A 24,818-nucleotide genomic window follows, 5' to 3' on the forward strand; every position below is an offset into this window, starting at 1 on the left:
AGGGAATTGAACCTGCTACCTTTTTGGTCTATGAGATTATGCTCCAACCAACTGAGCCACCTGGCCAGGGCTGAATATAAATCTCTTTGCTTTGGGAAGTCAGTTTTTAATTTTTCATCTTGAACTATTTCTTCATAATATAAGCATTAATAAGTAGTATGGTAAATTGACCTTGCTCAAATATTAATAATAACTTTCATGTTCTGATACAGTATTTTTCACACCTCGATGTTAATAAAGCACTTTGAGAGTGCTCTATCTTTCAGCCTTCAGCGTTGCTCCCTGGTGCTGTGTGGTAGAAGATAATGATGTTTCATGATTAACTATCCAGCCAGCTAGCCAGCTAAAGGAAATAGATAGCTAGACCTATAGACAGATATAGAAGATGATGTTAAGCGTAGTATAGCTAACATATTCTGACAGGATACATTCATTCAAAGATATGCTCAGTCCCACATCCACAGGCTTCATTTGACAAAAACCAATTTCAGATGCAATTTAAATAACAATGCTAAGGATTGGGAAATGGACTTATAATTTGTCAGGATGAAAATTTACAACCCATTTAAAGGAAGAGAGCACCTTGAAACATGCATGTTGGTTTTTTAGCTGTCAGTTTGATTCGCAGGTCCATGCTCATCTACTTATACAATCATTTGAGAAACTTTACTCACATCTCCTTTTAATCTTCACTGCTTCATCAATCGACTTTGTTCAATCTATTATGTATAATATTGTATTATTCTGATCTGTGCGATATCCTTTCAATAAAGATGTTTAACGTTATGCAATGCTTTCACATCTCAGCATCCTATAAGACGCTCTGGGAGTTCAAGACCGCTGATGGAGAAACGCCGTTGACTTTGGCCGTCAAAGCTGGTCTGGTGGAAAACGTAAGAACTTTACTAGAAAAGGGAGTGTGGCCAAACACCAAAAACGACAAAGGAGAGACGCCTCTTCTCATTGGTAAATGACCTTTTTCCTAGAACTTTTCGTTTGCAATAAATAATAAGTAGTTAATAAGTATTTACTGGAAACCACTATGTATTGGCTAAAATTATGTGACCTCATCTCCTTTCTTTCCCTGGGTTCTCCCGTATCTCCCATCTCACCTGTCCTAAGATTTTGTTTTTCTATGCCACAAAGAGGTCAAATGGGAAAGATCCTTCAGTACCAACTAGCCAGGAGCAATCCAAACCAGTTTTATGAAACAAGAAGTACCCGTTCTAAAGAACATTGGCTAGGGAGGGGCCAGCTGTAAGGAGGGTTGCATGTTTGGTGTATAGCCAGAGGCAAGAGGCAGAAGGGGACTCTGATGAGAGACTCCAGGTCCACATCAGCCATGAAGCCAAACTGGAAGGAAGAGGAGCCAGCAGATTAGGAGTACTCAGAGGCAGCCCTGGGCACCTACTCGGAGTTAACCACCACGACACAGCAAAGGAATAATGAAAAACCTACCGGTGTCATTTCTCAGCGTATTCTCAGTCTGTGTATCCTGCTATTTGTAGGCCAGTAGGAATTGGCAGGTCTGTTTGCAGAGGCAGAGGGAGGTGATATTAACTACAAATGACCAGGGATAACATCACCTTTCTCTTAGAGACTGAGGTTGTAGAGTAAGAATTTGGGCTTTGGTATCAGATCTGTAGACTTATTTTCTCCTAGTTTTATTGAGATATAATTAACATAAAACATTTTATCGGTTTAAGATATCTGACATGATTTTTATATATTACAAAATGATTACCACAATAAGTTTAGTTAACTTACATCACTTCATGTAGTTACAATTTTTTTTTTCTTATGATGAGAGCTTTTAAGATCCACTTTCTTAGCAACTTTCAAATACACAGTATAGTATTATTATATGGGACTTAGATCTTAGCTCTGAGATTAGAATTATAGGCCTCAGTTTCCTCATGTGTAAAATGAAAACATACCACCTACCATGCAGACTTGTTATAAAAATTAGAGAAAATATAAATATACTAAACCCCTGACACATGATAGATGCTCAGGGGAGGAGAGCCATTGTGAAAGTGTGTGTGTGTGTGTGTGTGTGTGTGTGTGTGTGTGTGTGGCAGGAGGAGACGTAAGATTATTTATCAGCAATCCCAGAGAAAGAGAATAAGGCATCATGAGCTCTGGTCATAACTAGCTAACACTACCACAGCTCCTGTTCACAGGGAAATCACTAGAATTTTTATTTTTATTTTATTTATTTATTTATTTTTAAGTTTATAATGGTCTTTATTATCCAGAAATGAGTGAGATCATGTAGTATTTTTCCTTCATTGACTGGCTTATTTCACTTAGCATAATGCTCTCCAGTTCCATCCATGCTGTTGCAAATGGTAAGAGTTCCTTCTTTTTTTATGGCAGCATAGTATTCCATCATGTAGATGTTCCACAGTTTTCTAATCCATTCATCTACAGATGGTCACTTAGGCTGTTTCCAGATCTTAGCTATGGTGAATTGTGCTGCTATGAACATAGGGGTGCATATATCCTTTCTGACTGGTGTTTCTGGTTTCTTGGGATATATTCCTAGAAGTGGGATCACAGGGTCAAATGGGAGTTCCATTTGTAGTTTTTTGAGGAAACTCCATACTGTCTTCCATAGTGGCTCACTAGAATTTTTAAAAGCAACCTTAAAATATTAACAGAAAACTCAGACAAGTCATAAACATCCCAAAAATATTTACATTCAACATTAATTCAACAGCATCAATGCAAACAACATTTATTGAGACGTTACCTTAAGCCAGGTGGTGCACTGGGCAACATGGATAAAGATGAGTGGAATGATCTTCCTCCTCTCAAAGAATCTAGTAGAAGAGCTAGATATGACATAAGTAGAAAATTAATGTTACAAATACTATAATAAAGGTGTATATTCAAAGTAAACTAGGGCAATAAGGAAGTACTGAATCTGTGAAACTTTCATAGATATAGTTGCTCTTGAGTTGTGACTTGGGGGAAGTAGAGGGTCATCCACAGACAGCAGAGGGAAATCAGGGCAGGGGTTCTGCTTCTGGACAGAATGTTAAATAAGTGGGGCCACAGTAGCCTGGGGTCACGCTGATCAAGTCCGTCTTGCTCACTCTTGCCCCATGTCAGAGCTTTCCACCTTCCTAAATTAGATCTGATTGGCCAAGCTAACATAATAGTTAGGGTACAGGCAAAGCTTATGTAACAAAAAACACAGATACCCAAAGCAAACAAACAACAATAACTTAAGAAGAAAGAAGTTCGTTTCTCTCTTAGACATTTCAGAGTGTGTGGCCCTGGGTGGCAGGGTGGCTGTACCACCGTCACACAGAGCCTTCAGATGTCACCATTTCCCAGCCCACCGGAAGGAGGAAAGAGGCAGCCTTGGGAAGCATCTTCCCCTTTAGGAAGGTGACCTGGACATTGATAAAGCATTTCCATTCTTATGCCATGAGTTCAGGTTTTGTCACGTAGCCACACTTAGGTACAAGGCAGGCCTGGTTATGCAGAGTCTACCTGGATAGACTGTGACCGGCTAAAACTTGGGGCTTCTGTTGCTAAAACAAAAGGGGAAACACGAGTATAGAGGAACCCATAGCTGTCTCTGTATATGTGTTAACCAGCCTTTATGTCACCATAACATGGTGCTCCTCATAAATAAACCAGAACTGTTATCCTGAGCTGGCACTACAGGCACTAAATAGAATATTCAGCTACGGGTTGCTGCACCACTATTAATGTGATCTGCATTGTTTTTGTAAAGGCATATACCATGGAGTATCTGCAATGACATCCATGTATTTGTTGTTGTTTTTATAGTCTTTGATTTCTTCTCTCTCCTCCTCCTCCTTCCTCCTCCTCCTCCTCTTCCTCTTCCTCTTCCTCTTCCTCTCCTTCTCCTTCTCCTTCTCCTTCTCCTTCTCCTTCTCCTTCTCCTTCTCCTTCTCCTTCTCCTTCTCCTTCTCCTTCTCCTTCTCCTTCTTCTTCTTCTTCTTCTTCTTCTTCTTCTTCTTCTTCTTCTTCTTCTTCTTCTTCTTCTTCTTCTTCTCATCACACTTTGCAAATATAGAATTATTCTCTACTTGCTGCTCCTAACTCACTTACTTCATAAAGAGGACAGAATTGTCAGTCATTTGTTTTCTATTTGCTTCATGTAAATTGTTAAATGCTTAATGCCCACAACAGAGCATTAAGCATTTCTTTGCATTTCAAAGTTTCATTTGTTGGTTTCTCTACTCTATCAGTATCTGAAGTGTGGGAAAGGAACTTGATCATTGAGTTATCAGTGAAAATAGAGTTAACATTTAGAAATAATATATATTTAAAACCAAATGGTAATATCAAAGAGAAGAGTAATGGTAATATCAAAGAGTCTCGTGAAGGAAATATTCTGGAGGTGTTCACTTATGTCCCCATCATCCACATTTCTGGAGAATAAGAATTTTTCTTGGGTTAAATTCTTCAGGACCTTCATTGTGGAAACCACATTGTCTTTTTAGGTTCATAGGGAAATGGATAATTCATGGCATTTTCTCAATTTTCTTCTTGAATCTGTGGGATGCTTTGAAATTTGCTACTCACAGTCCATTTGCTACTCATGAAGGAGAGATAAGAGAAAAAACTGCTGTTCTTTTTCTGTGCTATGTCAATCCCATTATCCTCGTACTTATTTATTAATATCCATAATTGGCCCCCCAAAAGTCACTTTTGGCCCGTCCATCAGCCATCTGGCCTTACTATGATACTTTGATGTCTTGCAGTCATGTTACACAGTTACTTGCTGAGTGGTAGATACCTGATTAGTGATGACCTGACACTTAAAGGGTTTTGCACTCAAACTGCCTCTCTGCCCTGTCTCTGAAGTTGGTGTCACCTTTCTCTATTGGATAGCCATGAGATTGTCCTGGCCACTGGGGCCCAAGGTAGAGAAGAAGCCAGTTAGTTTTGCTTCGGACATTTCCTTTCTCACAAATCAACATAAGTTCTCTTCACTCCATCGCCTCTTTAGATCTTCCATTGCCTGTCAAGATACCTCGGAAAAATCTGCTCTATTTGTATGTCATATGAGTCAGAAAATAAATCACTGCTGACAAGTGAATTATGTGAGCAAAACACATATACCCACAGAGAAAGTGACAGGAATTTAAATAAACAGGAAAAGTGCCAGCAGACGATAAATGTACAAAAGTGCCTATAATCTATGCAAAATTCTCTAATGGGGATTCTCTAACTCCTGAACTGAAACTGGGTTTTCTGAAAATATTATTACTGAAGATATATATGTGTATTTTTTACTTCCTAAATTATTTGTACTTGGTTATGTTACACAAATATAGTGTCTTGTTAATTTTCATTATTCAGCCATTTATTGATGAGGCATGTCTTTGTGGGTTAACTTGGGAGGGGCTCCCCACGATTTGCATTGTTATGTTTATGGGAAAGAAAACATATTCTTTCCAAAAAATTAAATTACAAGCAAAGTTTTATTTTTAAAAGTATTTTAAGTTGATGTGGCCTAGATATGCTGTTGTTCTCGTGAAGAAAGACTAATATCTCTAATCAATATGTTCTCTGAATCAGGCAAAAGGGAAAAAGTGCAATAGGAGCAAGAAGATAAACGAGGACACACCTCTTAGTTGGTTTGACTTATTGATGTTTGCTCTGCAATAACACCAGCTAAGATGAGGTAACTCACTGTAATTAGAGCTGCCAGTGGCAGGTGGGTGATTTCAGAGAAATGCATTTGTCAACAGACTCTAATTTAGACAGTGAGTAGGGCAAAACCTGAAATCTCACTGCAGCGATGGCTTGCCTGCCTCCAAAAGCTTGTCTTCAGCCTTAGTTCAGGCCTTTGGGAGCCCTCTCCCTTGGCTTGGCCTCAGAGCCTTTCTGCATTCTGCCTCCTGGGTGCCCAGGATGTCCTCTGTGGCCCCACATCTCCTCCTGCCTTTCCCAGCAAAGGCCCAGACTCTGAGTTCCTCTCAAACACAAGACAGGAAAGCCTTCCTCCCTAACCTGTAAAGTCCACACGTGAGGAACATCTGTCTTTTTCTGTTGTCCACAGTGCCTAACACAGTGCCTTTCATATCGCGGCAAGTATTGAATGAATGAATGAATCTGTATTTATCTCCATCTGCAGGGAGCAGCATTCATCCTGCTGTTTCTTAATAAGATTTCACTTGTTGATAAGAGAAAAGGCATTACATCTTTTAGGAATATTTATATCTAGCCCACCAGTGTGGCTCAGTGATTGAATGTCGACCTATGAACCAGGTGGTCACAGTTCAATTCCCAGTCAAGGGCACATGCCTGGGTTGCTGGCTTGATCCCCAGTAGGGGACGTGCAGGAGGCAGCCAATCAATGATTCTCTCTCATCATTGATGTTTCTGTCTCTCTCTCCCTCTCCCTTCCTCTCTGAAATCAATAAAAATATATTTTTTAAAAGTTTCATGATAAACAGTGCACATTGCTAAGATAAGACGTTGTATGTAATCTTTCTAAATTTTAATTTCTTCATTAACAAAATTAAAATAACATCCACTGTTGGGTTGTATAAATTAAATACTGTATGTAAAACTTTTAGCATATTTAGGAGCTCAGTAAATGATAACTATTATTAATAATAATATCATTTCATCACTTTTAGAATCCTGAGGCCTTAGGGCTCATGAAACCCTTGAACTGCCTGAGGTCAGAGTCTTAAAGAAACAGCAGTGTTATCTTGCTTGCTTGCATTTTGCAATAAAAATTTGTGGGAGTTATTATTATTATTTAATCCTCACCCAAGATATTTTGCCATTGATTTTTAGAGAGAGTGGAAGAGAGCGGGAGAGACAGAGAGACATATCGATGTGAGAGAAACACATCAATTGGTTGCCTCTTGCGCTGGCCCCTACCAGGGCCCCCGCCAGGGAGGAGCCTGCAACCTAGATACACGCCCTTGACGGGAGCCAAACCCAGGACCCTTTGGTCCACAGTCCGACACCATATCCACTGAGCCAAACCGGCTAGGGCCTGCAATGGAAATTTGGGTATAAGAACTGAAGTGGGGGTGAAAAATACAATATTCTCTTGATGTTAAGATGGATAACGTTAACACCATCTAACATTTATGTTCATATGCCTGCTGTCAATTGTCATTTTAAAAACCTCTCCAAGCGGTGAGAAGGGGCTCCTGTGACATGGTGTCTGCTCTGCTCAAGCACGACACCAGCCTGGACCAGCCCGGTGTCAAGCGCTGGTCGGCCATGCACGAGGCGGCCAAGCAAGGCCGCAAAGACCTCCTGGCTCTGCTGCTGAAGCACGGCGGCAGCGTGCACCTGCGAGACGGCTTCGGAGTCACGCCGCTAGGGGTCGCTGCCGAGTACGGCCACTGCGACGTGTTGGAGCACCTAATCCACAAAGGTACGTGGCAAGGAATTGCGCGTCCGGCTTGGCTCCTTTTCTCCTTCCTTGCTGGCTTCTCTTCCTCTTCTGAAAGTCACTGGCCATCCGGCTTTGGTGCCCAGCTCTCGACAGCCTCCCGAGTGGTCCCCTATTCCACAACTCAAATTTTTTTAATCTTTTAAAAAATATATATTTAATAAATAAATAACTTTTTATTGATTTCAGAGACGAAGGGAGAAGGAGAGAGAGAGAAACATCAACGATGAGAGAGAATCATTGGACAGCTGCCTCTTGCACGCCCTCTACTGGGGATCAAGCATGCCACCCAGGCATGTGTGCCCTTGACCAGAATCAAACCCTACCAGGGGTGGGCAAACTTTTTGACTCGAGGGCCACAATGGGTTCTTAAACTGGACCGGAGGGCCGGAACAAAAGCATGGATGGAGTGTTTGTGTGAACTAATATAAATTCAAAGTAAACATCATTACATAAAAGGGTACGGTCTTTTTTTTTTTTTAGTTTTGTTCATTTCAAACGGGCTGGATCCGGTCCGCGGGCTGTAGTTTGCCCACGGCTGCGACCCTTCAATCCACAGGCCGAAGCTCTATCCACTGAGCCAAACCAGCAAGTGCTCAAATAAACCGTATGCACACTTACCTGCAAATCTGCACGCCCAGCTCAGATTGCTCTCTCTAAAAACAGCCCCGTTTTCACATAGATGGCTCCCAGGGTCTCACACTCATCTTCTCCTAAACCAGCGGTTCTCAACCTGTGGGTCGCGACCCCTTTGGCGGTCGAACGACCCTTTCACAGGGGTCGCCTAAGACCATCCTGCATATCAGATATTTACATTACGATTCATAACAGTAGCAACATGACAGTTATGAACTAGCAACGAAAATAATTTTATGGTTGGGGGTCACAACATGAGGAACTGTTTTAAAGGACCAGAAGGTTGAGAACCACTGTAACGGAATTCCTCTTCGTTCACACTTCTGATTTAATGATTTCTGTCATCCGAGACAAAGTAGATTTATCTCTACTTCTTCCATCACCTTCTTTTCCAAACCCAGTCAGGCGCCGAATGCTGCCGTGTCCCGCTCACCTGTTCTCCTTGGCAGTCCCTCTGGTTTGCATCCCGGTCAGGCCCCTCACATCTTCTCTGGACTCTGCAGTCATTTCTTAACTGTTCTCCAGGTTTCCCGTCTCCCCATCAGAGAATATTTACTGCATGCTGCACTCAGCTCCTCTGCCTGAAGGACAGTGCAATAGTGTAAATCAGCAAAGAGTCCTCAGTGGCTTCCCACTACCCACGGCGTCATACACAGGCCCCCTCCGCATCATCCCGGATGGTTTCACCAGGTGTAACCCTCACTACTTCCAACGTGCATCCGGCACTCCAGCCAAATTAGATGGCTGCTCCCCAGCGTGCCTCCCATCCCGTGTCTGGGTCAGAGTCAGATCTTTGCCTTCATCTGGAATTCTGTCCAACATAATTCAAAATCAGCTTCTTGAGACACCTCCTCCCGAAGCCTTCCCTGATTCTGCCCAACAGATTGTGATGTTTGAAACCTCCAAGTGCTTTATTAAGAATTAAGAAACCAGCCTGGCCAGCGTGGCTCAGTGGTTGAGCGTGGGCTTATGAACCAGGAGGTCACATTTGATTCCTGGTCAGGGCACATGCCCGGGTTGTGGGCTCAATCCCCAGTGTGGGGGTTACAGGAGGCAGCCGATCAATGATTCTCTCTGATCATTGATGTTCTATCTTTCTCTCCCTCTCTCTTCCCCTCTGACATCAATAAATATATATTCAAAAAAAAAAAAGAATTAAGAAACCAAATTCTGAAACTGGTTTCTGCTACCTACTCATTGTCTGCCCCTAGCTTAGTCACTTAAACATCTGGTTCTGACTTTCCTCATCTGTAAATAAAGGTGAGGACCACAGGATCCCCAAGGGTCATCTATGGGGAAAATTCTAACATTTTTGAGGCCCTCAAAGTGCAGCCTCATTTAATTGTTAAATAAGTCTTATAACCTAAGCTGTGCACCCTAGTTTACATGAGGAGATGTGGTTCATGCAAAGTAAGTAGCTTGTCCCCAACTACCACAGTCAGCCGCAGAGCCGTACTTCAAGCACTTACCTTTTCCCCTAAATGGAACCTGCTGGTCTGATGTTGGGTGAATGTTACAGTTTGTGTTCTTTGATGATTTTTTTTGTTGTTTCATTTCCCCTCTGAGTTTCTTAAAATAGATTTATTATCTTAGGTTCTTCTGTTGAGTCACACCCAGTGTTTTCACATATAGCACAGTTGGTAAACATTTGTTGGTCTTTTCCCAGGAGCATTTGTTATAGAAATTGACTTATTTCTCAGATGTTCTAATGATACAAAGGTTTTCTAATAAAATAAAACATTCTGCATAATTGTTTATTAAAAATATTGAGAATGTAGATGTTCTTAACTCTATACTTTTAATTTTAAGTCCTAACTAGAAAGGAAAACAATCGTCTAATTTGAAGGAGCCCATCTTTCCAGTCCACCCAGTTATCACTGTGCCATGTGTTCATACTGCCAGGGGGCGACGTGTTTGCTTTGGCGGACGATGGGGCGTCAGTGTTGTTTGAGGCAGCAGGAGGGGGCAATCCTGACTGCATCTCTCTCCTGCTGGAATATGGAGGAAGCGGAAATGTGCCTAACAGAGCAGGGCACCTTCCTATACACCGAGCTGCCTACGAGGGACATTACCTGTGAGTGATCAATCATAGGATGGTCATTTTTACTTAAAAAAAATACAAAATTGCATATATAATAGGATCATAATTCTCTCTAAGTAATAACCCACCGAATCCAAAAAGAAATAGGCAAAATGTTCAAAATTTTTTGGACTTCTAAACATGTCAATTTTTCCCCTTTTTGTATTTTTACTTTTTAACAATTTAAAAAATTTTCAATTACAGTTGACATACAACATGGTATTAGTTCGAGATGTACATCATAGTGTTTAGACATTTGTATACCTTATGAAGTACTCACCCCACCAAGTCTAGTAGCTATCTGACATTACACATAGTTATTACAATATTATTGACTCTATTCCCTGGGCTCTATTACATCCAATGACTATTTTTATAACTGCCCATTGGTGCTTCTTAATCCTTTTACCTTTTTCACCCATCTCCAAAGAGGCCCACACCAATACACATCATAATATGTTTTTGTACTTTACAAATTTTCCACATTGAATGTATACTACATACTTTTATAATGAAGCGTTTCTCTTTTAGAGGGAAGTTACACATGAGAATTCTTCACAAGCCGTCCAAATATGTCCTCCTGTTTTTTTAACTGTGTTCATAAAAGGCTATAGAGTTGCTAAAAATGTTGCCCTTTGAAAAGAATTAAAATTTGTGAAAATGCTATCGGTATTACTCTAATTATTTAGCAACATGAATGGATATTATAGTATAATGTTAAATGTATTCTTGAGTAGAAAAGTCTCATTATAAGTATAGATTTCTTTATTCAAAAAAAAATGGCTGGATAGATTTTTAAATCACAAAAGTGCCACAATTGGCATATCAATAGAAGTCTATAATCATTATATTAAACTACCTGCAATGAGGGGTTGGTTTTAGGCAACGGAATATATTTAATAAGGTCCAAAACTTTGAAATACTTAGGCTTTGTCACCTTCAGTGGCCACATCAGCTAAGTGGCAATGACATAATTAACGCTAAGTGACACGTTGTTAAAGTTTACCTGGCTTTGTTCCCAGTGTTCATAAATTCACACATGGTAGCCCTGAGTTAGGCACCAGAGATCAAGTTATCCTTGCGGGTGGCTCTCATACATGTTTAGTTGGTCAGTCGAGTGTGGAATTTACAGCTATCACAAGTTCTTAGAAACATAAGCAGTGGTTAGTTCTCTCAAGTGGACTGTTATAAGGTTGATGAAATAAGAAAGAATCGTCTTATGGCTAATAATTCCATTTTGAGTTATCCTGAAGTAGACAGGATGTTCATGGCCAATGGTAAAGTGTGGGTAGCTCAGAAAACGGTGAAGGGGGAGTAATGAATGAGAACTCAAGAGGCCTAAAATCTCACCCTTGCTCCACGTCTGTGTGACCTTGGACAAGTCGTTTCCCTTCCTCCAGGCTTCATATTGCGCTTCTGTTAAATGAAGGAGTTGCACTGAGTGATGTTCAAGGCCACTTCCAGCTTTAATTTCCCGTGACTCCATGATTCTAACGGTCAAGCTTATGAAGCATTTCTCTATGGCATCAGAGGGGCTTGCCTTTCTGTTATAGTTTTCATTAAATAGCATTGGCTGCTGGTAACTTGTATTGTTGTTCAGAGAAGAATTGGAAGATGGGGAGGATTCCTGAGGAGCCAAAATTCTAGGGCCAAACATGTGATCCCCAGGAACATTTAGAACAGGAAGCTAAATAAAAACTAAACTACATCACACTAAACCAAATAGTAGTAAGTCAATGGACAAAGGTTATATGTCTTTGTATAAGGTTATCTAGCAGAAATAAAGAAAACTAAAACAAACTGCACTCATTTGTCTAATGAGGAAGCTGGTTTAATTAATTTCTCGATTGTCTTCATGCCATGTGGATATTTGACTTATCATTTTTCTTTTCAGTGCGCTGAAGTATCTTATCCCAGTAACATCCACAAATGCAATCCGGAAAAGTGGGCTAACACCAATTCACTCAGCAGCAGATGGGCAAAATGTCCAGTGCCTAGAACTGCTCATTGAAAATGGTTTTGATGTCAACACTCCGCTCGCTGACCACATTTCTGCGAGCTATGACGATGAGAGGAAGACTGCACTGTATTTTGCAGTTTCTAATAACGACATCCATTGCACAGAAGTTCTTCTGAATGCAGGTGCAGATCCAAACCTAGATCCCCTCAACTGCCTGCTTGTGGCAGTGAGGGCCAGCAATCATGAGATCGTCCGGCTGCTTCTCTCCCATGGAGCTAATGTCAATTGCTATTTTATGCATGTGAACGACACGCGTTTCCCCAGCGCCATTCAGTATGCCCTAAATGATGAGGCGATGCTGAGGCTGCTGCTGAATAATGGCTATCAAGTGGAGCTGTGCTTTCAGTGCATGCACGGAGACATCTTTGGGAATTCGTTTGTGTGGTCAGACATCGAGGAAGAGGTGCTGCCAGGGTGGACATCGTGTATAATAAAGGATAACCCGGTGAGTTACATCCTTTTGTTCTGCATCTTTTCATTTCATTTTTTTAAAAAGTAGATTTTTGTTGATTTCAGAGGGGAAGGGAGAGGGAGAGAGAGATAGAAACATCAATGGTGAGAGAGAATCATTGATTGGCTGCCTCCTGCACACCTCACACTGGGGATCGAGCCCGAAGCTCAGGCATATGCCCTGACGGGGACTTGAACTGTGACCTCCTGGTTCATAGGTCGATGCTCAACCGCTGAGCCATGCCAGTTGGGCTCATTTCTTGTTACATCTCCAAATCAGCCTAACTTTGGCTCGTTGGGAGATGTAACAAGAAAAGAAAAATCAACTCTAACTTTGATATTTTTCTCACTCTTGAACTTTTGTTAGCAATAATACCCACACTAATAAAAGACAAAGATGCTAATTGACCGTACCTTCACTACGACCACCAAACAATCAGAAGAGTATGCAAATTAACCCATTAAATTTGCATACTGCAGGTGACCCAGCGAGGGAGCAAAGCGACGGAGAAGGGAGAGAGCCGAGGCAGCAGAGAAGGGAGGGAGCCGAGGGTGAAGCGGCTAAGGGAGGGAGCGAGGCAGCGGAGAAAGGAGCAAAACCCGCCTCGGTGGGCTTTGCTCCCTTCTCTGCTCCGCTCCAGGCTCAGGAAGCCCTGTTCTTGCAGGAATTGGCCCGAGGAAGCCCTATTCTTGCAGGAATCTTCCTGCAAGAGGCCTCTAGTGGGGACATAAGAGTAAAACTAGGCACCAAAGAGGGTGTTTATTTTTCTTGAATTGAAACTGAATGTAGAAGAATGGGAAAATGTATTCAGTTAATAACTTATGCTTATTCAGTGGGATATTGGGGCTAAAAGAGTGGAAGGGAGAATCCTGGAGAGGAGCATGATTGTTCCATGTTATGCTGGCTACATCATATCAGAGCCAGGCATATAACTCCAGGACCCATTGTTTCACAGAAACAAGCAAACAATTTATTTTTCTTTCTTGTTCATTACAAGGCGGTGCCTTTTATTTCCTGTAAAAAGACAAAGATAGTAATTTTCATAACAAAATTGAGTGCTTATGTATATGGTATATTAAAAGTACTACTAAGTTAAATTTTATCAATTCTCTCAGTTCTGTGAGTTTATTACAGTTCCTTGGATGAAACACTTGGTAGGAAGCGTTATTCGTGTGTTAATAGATTACATGGATTATATCCCTCTGTGTGATAAACTGAAGTCTGCCCTGGAAGTACAGAGAGAATGGCCAGAAATCCGTCAAATACTAGGTAAAAACAAGTTTTGCCTACAAAACTTTTTATGAAAAATGTCTATAGGGGAAATTTCTCAATGTTATCTTTGATACTTTTTTCAGTGCTACTTTATTTTCACTGTTTTTGAAAGTCACCCTTACTATTTCCTCTGATTTAAGGTACTAATATTGTTTTGCTTTTCTTAATACTTTCTAACTCTTTGATTGTATAATAGGTAATATTATAACTATATTAACATCCTAAATAGAACTCATTTTTTAAAGTTAACTTCTAGACTATCATAAAGTATGTAGACTGTAATCTCCATATGGGCAGGAATCTGTTTTGTTTATTTTTATATTCTCAAGGCTTAGCATAATTCCTAGTAAGTGCTAAATAGTCAATAAATACTGAGTAAATGAATGAATGGTGTGTATTAGAATTATCTTTTTTGATATGCTCTCTCTCTGGTCTTTATTGACACATTCCTACCATCAAATGTTTTTATTATAGACAGTCTACTTTGTGTTCTCGAGGTTAAAGTTTGGTTATAAATGTGAATTATATTACAAATGTTTCAATAAAATGGCATTTAAAATTAATTCAAATACATATAGAAACTAGAAACAATAACAGATTGGAGAGGTTTTCTCTTTCAAAATATGATTTGGAAAAATGAACTCCCAAAGCTACTTAGACATCAGTTGCATGAAGCCTAAAGAAGCATCGTAGAACTTTACGTCACATGCATATAATCTGGCACTCTTAATAAACCCAAATCATCCATGAATGGATTAACAAAACCTCAACAACTAATTCTTTAGGATCAGGCAAATTTTAGGTAGATTATATTTTTCAGCCAATAAGATAAAACTTAAATGTTGAGCTGATTTACATATCAAATTTGTTAAGTATAAAGTTCTATAAAAAGAAATATGAGTGATAAAGTAGTTTTCATTTAAACATTTAGTTTCAATCAGAGTCTCACACATGAAATTAATTCACCTGAGTTTTTTGAGAGAAGGATGGAGACTTTGGCTAGAAAGATTGATAGTTCAAATGCAGATTTGGAGGTAAGCTTGGATTTTCTCAAATGACTTCCCCTTGAATGAGTTCTACCATAGAAGAGACTTTGTGGGAATTAAATTGGAATCTTAGAGAACTGATGAGTAATGCAGTATTGTGAGCCTAGAAATTGACCTCTGGGGATAGATGGACCTAGGATGGCATAAAATTCTGGCCTTATCTAAGAGCAGGATTGTTGAGTTGTATATGTCATTCAGGGCTGATATTTTCATGGAAACAAACAACAATTTGTTGTACCATTCCTTTTTCATTGAAGAGAGGGGAATTTTTTATTTTCTGAAAAAAGACCAAAATAGCATACTAGCCATGTGATTTTGAGAAAGTTACTTACCCTTTTTATGCCAAGGTTTTCCCACTGCAAAATGGGGCTAGGATAGTAGTTACCTCATAAGGTTGTTGTGTGGATTTAAAGAGATGATGCATGGCCTGGCTGGCATGGATCTGTGGTTGAATGTTGACCTCTGAACCAGGAGGTCACAGTTCGATTCCCAGTCAGGGCACATGCCCAGGTTGCAGGCTCCATCCCCAGTATGGGGTGTGCAGGAAGCAGCTGATTGATGATTCTTTTTCATCATTCACATTTCTATCTCTCTCTCCCTCTCCCTTCTTCTTTGAAATCAATAAAAATATATTTTAAAAAGTAAATAAAGAGACGATGCCTGTAAGGTGCTTAGCATACTAAGTAGAACATTAAAACACTTAATAAATTTAACTATTTTATAAACTACAATATTCGTGTTTTTACATTATTTTTATTATACATAAGTCTATGTGCAGTATGAAATGCCCATGTAAAGTATGTCACGAAATCCTCACAACTTGTAGAGTTGTGTGCTGTCATGCTGATTTTCATCAATAAAAAACTGAGGCTAAAGGGAATTATCCAACAGTCTGGACCCTATGAATTCAGGAAACTGGGCTGACAGGCCAGCCTTTCTGAACTGGGCCCACATTGGGATAACAACGAAATCAAGCAGGATGGAGATAAGAGAGGTCCACATGAGTGGGGTGCAAGCAAAACCGGGAAACCTCAGAGAGCAGGACACCGGCCGCATTGAGGACCGTTGCAAGAAGGCGACAGAGTAGGAAGCTCCGTTAACTTCAAAGAGCTATCTGGAACCTAGCTTCCTTCCAGAAATTTGGGAAAACTAAATTCCCATAAAAATGAGCAACAGAAAAGTATCACAGTCAAACCTCATATAAATTTATTATAAGAAAAATATAAATAGACATGTCAAATTTTTAAAAAGATTGTCAATTGTCAATACTATAGTGCAGGGCAAGCATGTCAAACTCGTGGCCTGCGGGCCACATGTGACCCACAATGAATATTTTTGCAGCTCAGCCAATATAACGGTATGTAAGAAATGTTTTAATAAAAATTTCATCACTTAATTTTTACAATATCCTGTTATACATAATTATTAATAACAAACTACAACATTCACTAATGACTGATTACTATAAACATGTTGCATTCATTTCCCTTACGTGCCTTACACACAGGCACACCATTTCTCTCCACTAATAATTTACTAGCAGCGAATATTTTAGCAGCCAATTGCCACGTCATTAGTCTTGTACTGGCTTGTTTGGTGTGCGCAACAGGAAATATTTTGCTTTCGGAGAACAAGAAAAAAAGGTTTATTTGCGTTACACTTATTAATTTGTGCAGTTATTCAGTGTCTGGTAAGTTAATGTTCAAGAAAAAATATTAATTTTTATTAAATATTCTATTTTATATTAACAATCACTCATTTATTTCAGCCCTTTGTATTCAGCATGTCTCTATTGAAATAAATCTACATTTCTATGAAAATTGAAGCTTTTGTTTTGTTGTGGCCCACATAAACTTAAACCTTGTTTATTTGACCCGTGTTAGCCTTTGAGTTTGACATGCTTGGTGCAGGGTAAACACACTGAGATGATGAAGTGCTACAAGAAATGATTCCTGTACAAGTCAGACTAGTAGTTTCTTAGAGGGGAGGAATAAATGAAGCTTGGGGTGGACTTTGGAAGGAATTCTGGGGTGGCTAGAGAAGTTCCTCTATTATAACCTGGGAGGTAAAGATGTTGACCTAATAATCCTATATAATAAAAGGCTAATATGCAAATTGACCAAACAGCAGAACGACAGGTCACTATGACTCGCATTGACCACCAGGGGCAGACGCTTGATGCAGGAGCTGCCCCCTAGTGATCAGTGCGCTCCCACAAAGGGAGCGCTGCTCAGCCAGAGGTCGGGCTCATGGCTGGCGAGCGCAGCGGTGGTGGCAGGAGCCTCTCCCGCCTCCACAGCAGCGCTAAGGATGTCCAACTGACAGCTTAGACCCACTCCCTAAGCCAGCAGTCGGACATCACCCGAGGGCTCCTGGACTGCAAGAGGGCGCAGGCCAGGCTGAGGTGAACAACCCCCACCCCCCCACCCCGAGTGCACAAATTTCGTGCATTGAACCTCTATAATAACTTAAGAAGCTATACATTTGTTCAGTTGCTTTACTTATATTTTATTTTACAATAAAAAGGTTAAAAGATTTTGGAGATCATAAGGGCAAAAAACCTAAAGTTTAGACAAATTAATTTTCCTAAGTTTTAGACATAGACAACAACAAAGCAAGGATTTGAACCCTTGCATGTCTCATTTCAAAACATAGGCTCCTTCTCCAACACCAATGTGTTTCCTGTCGTAGAATATTTTGCTTCTAATTGGTAATTCATTTTCCATGTGTTTATACTGAAAAAGAATGACTGATTCTTATGACTTCAGAAAGGCAATCCAAATATAAATCAGAGGAATGTTTTTGTTTGTTTCAGTCATATATTATTGCAACCAGAATGTAAGTCAGTTGATTGCTATAAGTATGGATAACCACTGGATGTCAGCATTTCTCCAGGTATACAGAGGCAGTATATTTGTTAGGGAAGAAAATTAAATGGTAAAAAAAAAAAGATGGGGTTTATTCTGCCTATTTTGGTAACAATTATTTTGCCTCAATAGTTTTTGAAAAACATTGCTTTCATTTTTAAAAAAGAAATAATTTGCATGTTTACCATCTCAAGTGTAATAGAAATGTGATGTCTTTTATTTTTGAATTGAGTGATAGTTCACATTAATGAATGGCTACAAAATATTTCCTTTCCTGTTGCACACACCAAGTACTTTTCTAATACTTTACATGAATTAATTTGTTTGATCTTCAAATGACCCTACGTGGTAGGTCCCATTCTTACCCCCATTTCACAGATGGGAACACTGAGTTCACAGAGGTCAAGTAACTCGCCTAAGGTCACACAGATACTCGGTGGCAGAGCCCCAGCATTTTCATCCAAGCTGACCGAGCCCAGGGCCCATGGCTGAGCCCCTGTGCGATGCTGCCCTTCACTAGCTCACGTTGCTGGGATAATGTATCCGTGCTGCAATTGGCATCGAGATAAAGCAAGAGTTGAAAATAAAGACTAACTCTGATATTTAACCTTAGCAGATTTTTAAATATAAAATGGTTAGGTGTCAGGCACGGGAACAAACCTAAGAACCATGGACATACGGAATCATTTGCATCAGATATTTCCTAGGTAGTTATTCATCAGAAAGATTGGTAGGAGAGAGAGAAAGTAAAGAAACATGTCTCTGTAACACTCAATTCTAAGGAGTAAGTCGGAGGAGGTGCGAGCAGTTGCTCGCTTAAGTGAAGTCCATTCATTCATTTAACATCCCCGGGTTGAACAGCCGCTATGAGCGAGGCTGTCTTCCTGACCCAGACAGACTGCACGCCGGCCTTCCTGGAGCTTACATCCCAGAGGAATGGTCTGGAAGGCCTAATTAAAGGTGAATTTCCCTTAAAGTCATAGTTGTTAACGTGTGCATACCTATTGGTGTTAGTCTAAAACAGCCTGTATCTTCCAGATCAATGCACTAATACCGGTTTTTATTTTTTTACTTGTTTTCCCCATTCATTTTAGAGAATCCTTGCTCATTAAAGCATTTGTGCCGGTTAAAAATCCGAAGAATTATGGGACTCCAGCGACTCTGCCAGCCCGCCTCCATAGAGAAGCTTCCTCTGCCACCAACCATTCAAAGATACATATTATTTAAAGAGTATGACCTCTACGGACAAGAGCTAACGCTGCCATAACTTAAAAGTAACATTTCAGAATGTGATTTTAAAAAATATTTCTTGGAATCATTTTACCTCCTTAACTGTGTTTAAATCCATTGACAGTTTTATAACAGGATTCTGTGTTCTTACGAGAACACCACATTTCACATCTTTAAAGACCTTAACATTGTGATTTTTTAAAATTTTAAGTATAGTTAATATACAACATGATATTGGTTATATTAGTTTCAGATACACAATATAGTGATTTGACATTTTTATACCTTATAATGCGATCATCCTATTAATTCTAGTAATCGTCTGTCACTGTGAAAACCACACAATATTATTGCTATATTCCCCTTCCCCTTTTCACCCATCCCCCCATCCCTCCCCTCTGACAACCATCCTTTAGGATACATTGTGATTTTTTTTTCATTTAATCTTTATTGCTGAAAGTATTACATAAGTCCTTTTCCCCCATTAAGCATTGTGATTTTTTTAAGCAAGACAGTATTTTGTATTTGACTCCCTGTTGATTTTCTTCTCTTGCAACAAGTCTTCAAACTCTCCCTACCAAGTGGCTCCTACAGTACCCATCGGCAAGTCTTTCCTCTGTTTATAAAACAAACAAAAGACCCACTTTTTCAAAGCCACAGCTTCAGCCTTTCCCCCCTCTCTCCTGGCCCAGCTGCCTGAAGGAGCCCTTCCTGCCTGCGGACTCACACACTCTATCTGGCTCCTGCTCCCGCCGCCGCGACCTTTCTCTGGATCCTTGGCAAGTTCCCGCTGCGAATGGCAATGAGCATTCTTCAGTCCTTCCCGCTGATTCCCGCAGCACCTGACACTGGCTGCCCCTCCTGGAAAAGGCCTTCCCGTGGTTTCCACAACGCCTCTGCCTTCGTGCCTTGGTGCCTTGGCTCTCCTCCCCACCCGTGTGCTTCTGGCTTCTTTCTGCGTCGCTCACCGCCTGCCAACCCTTTTGTAATATGTCTTAAGCCCTCTTCCCTTCTGATGCTACAGTCCCTGGGGCATTGCATCCATGTTCACAGTTCCGATGGCTGCCTGTGTGCTGTTGACTACAAAATGCATATCTGAAGTTCAGCTCCTCTCATGTGCTTGAGACCTGTGTAGACCATTGCCCTATGCACATGAACACCAAGACACCTCAAGTTCAACGTGTCACAAATGAACGCACTACCTTCCTCCGCCGAAAGGCTCCTTCTCCTATATTGTCTAGCTCAATGGTTAGTGCAACGATCACTTCCGTCTCCCACGTCAAAAGCCTGGACATCAGCCTTGACCATCCCATCTTCCTTACCCAATGTAACAGATCACCAAACCCTGGTGTGTTTATCTCTTGAAATCATCTTCTTCTCAGTCTCACTGGTTCGGCCCTAATCCCAGCTCTTATGTCCACTGTCTGGGATCCTGTAGACCTGCCTCACGGTCCTTCCTTCCGGTTGTCTCACCCCATTTAACATGCATTCTACACACAACATCACAGGATGATCTTTCACAAATGCAGGTAGAGTTGCACTCCCACTCCCCTGCTTAAAATCATTCCCATTGCTCTTAGGATAAAGTTCAAAGTTCCTCATGATCTAATTTCCTGCCTTCCTCCTCAGCCTTATTTCTCCATGTCTCCCTCCCCCCTCCCCTTCAACCATGGTAAACCACTTTTAAAAACGTATTCTTCGAACAGTGATTCCCAGACCTATGTGAAATCTACACATCAGTAGTTTTTGTTTTTCTAGTTTTAAAAATGGGGTCATTTATCTAAATATTCATAGAGGATCTCAGGCAGAGGGAGAAGGAAATGCAAATAGATTTGCATTATCATCTACCATCGCTGCCATTTCATAAAAGAGCAGCCATTTTAGTGCCAGAAAATAAGGCAGCCTTAAACTCAACGATTACCATCGAACGACTTTAGCTTAGGAAAGCCCGACCACACTGCCCCCGTTTTCCTGTTGATGGGTGAAACTGTCATTCTGGCCCAGCAAGTATCTGAGGTTCTTTGCTATGGACCATGCTCTCTTACATCTCGGGCGTCTTTGCACTTGCTTTTCCTTCTATCTGGGATCCTCTTTCCATCTCCTTCCTCCTCTTCCATGACCTAAGTTGTCTCAGATCATCGAATTGCCTTAGACTACATGTTGGCAGAAAAAGGAGGTGTATGACACCAACGCGGATCCGGTAGAGACGAGCAGCCCTGAGACCTGGCTTCAGCAGACATTAGACCATCACACCCCGCTCTTTGAGCGAACGGAAGATTGGTTTGCAAGTCTATTTGCATAGATACCACAAGAGCTCAGGTCCATATTTGGAGGAACTTCTTCATTAGGTTTAATCATTCTTTTCCTTATAATGCTTGCCTGTGTGGTTTTGAAGCTCTTTGTGGCTTGTTTTTCCCTGCGCTGGAAAAACTGTATCTGCTGGGAGAAATACATCTGCCTTTAGCTCATGAAATCTTGCTTTACAATGGGCGCAAGTGTGTCCCCTTATCCTACAGGTCTCCGCATTGATGTTGCCTCCTCTAGGGAGGGAGGCCCCAGCACAGCAATTCTCATGCTCTGCTATAGGTGCCTGTGTTCTCCTCTGTCTGTCCCAACAGATAAGCTCTGTGAGGGCAGGGTCTATGTCTGCTCTGTCTTCCAGTGTTTTCTTAGGGCTACATACATTCCCTAAGGCACAGAGAGGGTTCAGACATCATTTGTTCAATATGGTGAATGAGTGAATGTTGTACGAGACCCAGACAAAAATAACCAATGGCTTGTGGTAAATGATAGTGTTGACTCTCTGAATTGGGTACATAATATTAATAATGTAATTACTTAAATGTATTTTTCTTAGATTTTAATGTTTTTCTCTGATTTGTTTTTATCTTAAGAGTTGCTGTACTCTTTCAATTGTAATGCCTCACTGGTTGTGAATTTTTCAAATTGTATTTAGCTTTAGTTAACTCTGAGATGTAAATAGGTATAAAAATTACCTGTACAATTAGAGCTATAGTTGTATTCCCTAAAGAATAATTTATATAAATTAAACTGCAATGTATTTAATTAGAACTATAATGTTTTATGTATAAAATTTCACAATTCCGATGTTGTTCTCCTACTTGAGGCTAAAGTGCAGTTACCACTAAATAAATAAAAAATAACCATAAGCACACAAGTTTGCCATATGACTTCAGATATTAAATAAATAAACTAAAGCTTTGACATTTCCTTTAATGTATTTTTGCATAAATGCATCCAAAATACTCTAAATATTAAATAAATTCTAGTACACTAAAGCTTTGACATTTTATTTAATGTAGTTTATGTAAATATATTCAAGAAATACATGAATATAAATATATGAATTCACTGCACAGGTTTTTAAAATGTTTTTTTATTTTGGTGTCTGTGCAGTAGGAGAAAAATGTATTCTATGAAACAGAGGCAGTCACTGTGCCCCAGATGGATTTGATCTTTTTCTTATCACATCTTGAACTTCCCGAGCAGTGTTTTTTGTTCTTGAGTGGGCTGGGTGGTAAGGAGAATGAATTTCTACCTAATTAGGACTCTGTTTCTCTCAGAATATGTCACTATCTGGGAGAGGGCAACAGCTGTGAGCCTTTGGAGAAGCCAAACATTCTACAGTGGTGCCTGTGTAACCACCGTGAAGTCGATGGGGTAGTGTTTTGAGGACATCCTTCCGTGCTGCCATGATGTCACGGCCGTTTTGGTCGCTGTGGGTTCTATTTTGTATTCTACAGAAGTCCTGGGAAGAAAGAAGCAGGTTTGACCTCTCAGGTGAGTGTGATTTGTTTAGTTTTTCAGGAGGTGATCTTTAAATAGTATTTCCATTTCCAACCTAAGATAATTTCGTAAGTCCATTGAAATCAAGTGCCTCCTGAAGAGGATGGTTCACTCGTTTTCATTAGTCACAGTGCATGTTTCCAGGCAATAGGATGACAGTGCAGAAAATGTGAACATGATTGTGCCCAGCAAATATTCATGGGTAACGCTTCCCCTCGATGCGTGCTATTGAAAAATCAATACATTATGGATCAGACAGCATGGGAACTACAGAAAAGATGAAGTGTTTTACATCACAGTGAACCACACTTAAGCTTTGTCCTAGCCTTTTACCAGATATCCCTATCCAAATTTTGGTTTCAAGACACATCACTCTTATATATATTGTCACCTTCCAAATCAGAAATCATTTAGGACATATAAAAACTCTAAGCTACTTCAAGTTATTTAAGGAAGAAAATGAAACACTATATGTATATATCCATATTTGTATACATAGTACATATATATGACATCTATATAGCTAAAAGCTCAAGACCGAACAACCAGAATGACTGGAATGACTGGTTGACCAGTCGCTATGACACACACTGACCACCAGGGGGCAGACGCTCAATGCAGGAGCTGCCCTCTGGTGGTCAGTGCACTCCCACAGCCAACCTTCTGCAGTCGGCCAACCGCCTGAGGCCCTTATCCGCGCCCCCCCCCCCCGCCCCCGCTGGCTGGCTGGCCCCCATGGGGACTGGGCGTGACACCCTGATTGGCTTCCAATCACTGGCCAGGCTGAGGGACCCTACCTGTGCACGAATTCGTGGACTGGGCCTCTCGTATATACATATAATATATATATAGATACATGCATCATAGTATGGCACATTAGCTGTGCAATATAATGCAGTAGGTAAGAACATATACTTTGTAGCCAAACAGACATGAGTTTGAACCAGGCTCCACCAATTATTGTTTTTTAAATATATTTTTTATTGATTTCAGAGAGGAAGGGAGAGGGAGAGAGAGATAAGAACATCAATGATGCGAGAATCATTGAACGGCTGCCTCCTACACACCTCCTACCAGGGACCGAGTCTGCAACCCAGGCATGTGCCCTTGACCAAAATCAAACCTGGGACCCTTCATTCCACAGTTCGATGCTCTATCCACTGAGCCAAACTGGCTAGGGCTCCACCAATTATTAGCTGCTTGAATTTGAACAAGAATGATATAAATGTATAAACACGCTAACACCTGAACTCTCATCATTCTTACAGGGTGACAGTGATAGTGCCAGAGTTGCCAAAGTTAAGAACCTTGGCCTTATTGTACAAGGCTGCAGATAGTCATGTTTAGATGTGAAAATACGAAAAATAATGGTAGAGAAGTACATGGCATCTTACGATATCTATAAATACTTCGAGAAAAGGCACGGAATAAAGACAGCAGGGAATTGCCCCTAGCATGTAATTCCTCACATTTACTTTTACTTAGTAAAGCCCTGATCATCAACTGTTGAAAAGGGAAGACAGGGCTTCTCAAGGGAGAAGATGTGTGAAAGGAAGAGACTTATTTGACCTTGGTGGCCTATGTTTTGTAACTTCAGGGAGTGCTAGACATGTCTGGGGATTTGCTGTTTTTGGAAAGAGACAGCCTAGTAATTTGAATCTGGGCACTGGGAGTGCCTGAGTTCTAATGTTGGGCTGGCCAGTGATGCCACCAGAGGCACTTGGCTGCTACTAACATTCTGTGCTTCAGATTCCAGTAAACTGGGAACGGCCATTTCTCTTGCTCTGGAATTCTTGCATCCCGGATCTCCCAGTGAGATTTAAGATAAAACTTCTTGGAAGCAGCCCATAGTGCTGGATAAGGTAGAAGGTGTGGAGGGTGCTCAGTGTGATACTTACTTGGGATTGAGCGGGTGTGAGATACCAGTATCAGCTTCTTTCTACGCGAGGCAAAGTCTGCACTGGCTTCCCAAGGAAGCCATGTTTTATGCTTTGTGGC

The 24,818-nt window shown here is 40.7% G+C and overlaps 1 protein-coding gene across 2 annotated transcripts in view; it reads left to right on the forward strand.

Annotated features, from left to right (window-relative positions):
- The window catches only part of ASB15 (ankyrin repeat and SOCS box containing 15), a 36,449-nt gene extending 14,180 nt beyond the window's left edge, over positions 1 to 22,269 (forward strand). Inside the window, exons 6-11 of one of the 2 annotated variants that reach the window (XM_059711689.1) lie at positions 808 to 966; positions 7,148 to 7,393; positions 9,950 to 10,121; positions 12,022 to 12,592; positions 13,714 to 13,867; positions 18,878 to 22,269. In XM_059711689.1, coding sequence (XP_059567672.1) covers positions 808 to 966; positions 7,148 to 7,393; positions 9,950 to 10,121; positions 12,022 to 12,592; positions 13,714 to 13,867; positions 18,878 to 19,050 — 1,475 coding nt within the window. In that variant the 3' untranslated portion in view covers positions 19,051 to 22,269. The remainder of the gene's footprint in view (positions 1 to 807; positions 967 to 7,147; positions 7,394 to 9,949; positions 10,122 to 12,021; positions 12,593 to 13,713; positions 13,868 to 18,877) is intronic. The other variant, XM_059711690.1, reaches the window with a different exon arrangement.
- The last annotated feature ends 2,549 nt before the right edge of the window (positions 22,270 to 24,818 follow it).

Source organism: Myotis daubentonii, chromosome 10, assembly GCF_963259705.1.
Source record: "Myotis daubentonii chromosome 10, mMyoDau2.1, whole genome shotgun sequence".
NCBI classification, from domain to species: domain Eukaryota; kingdom Metazoa; phylum Chordata; class Mammalia; order Chiroptera; family Vespertilionidae; genus Myotis; species Myotis daubentonii.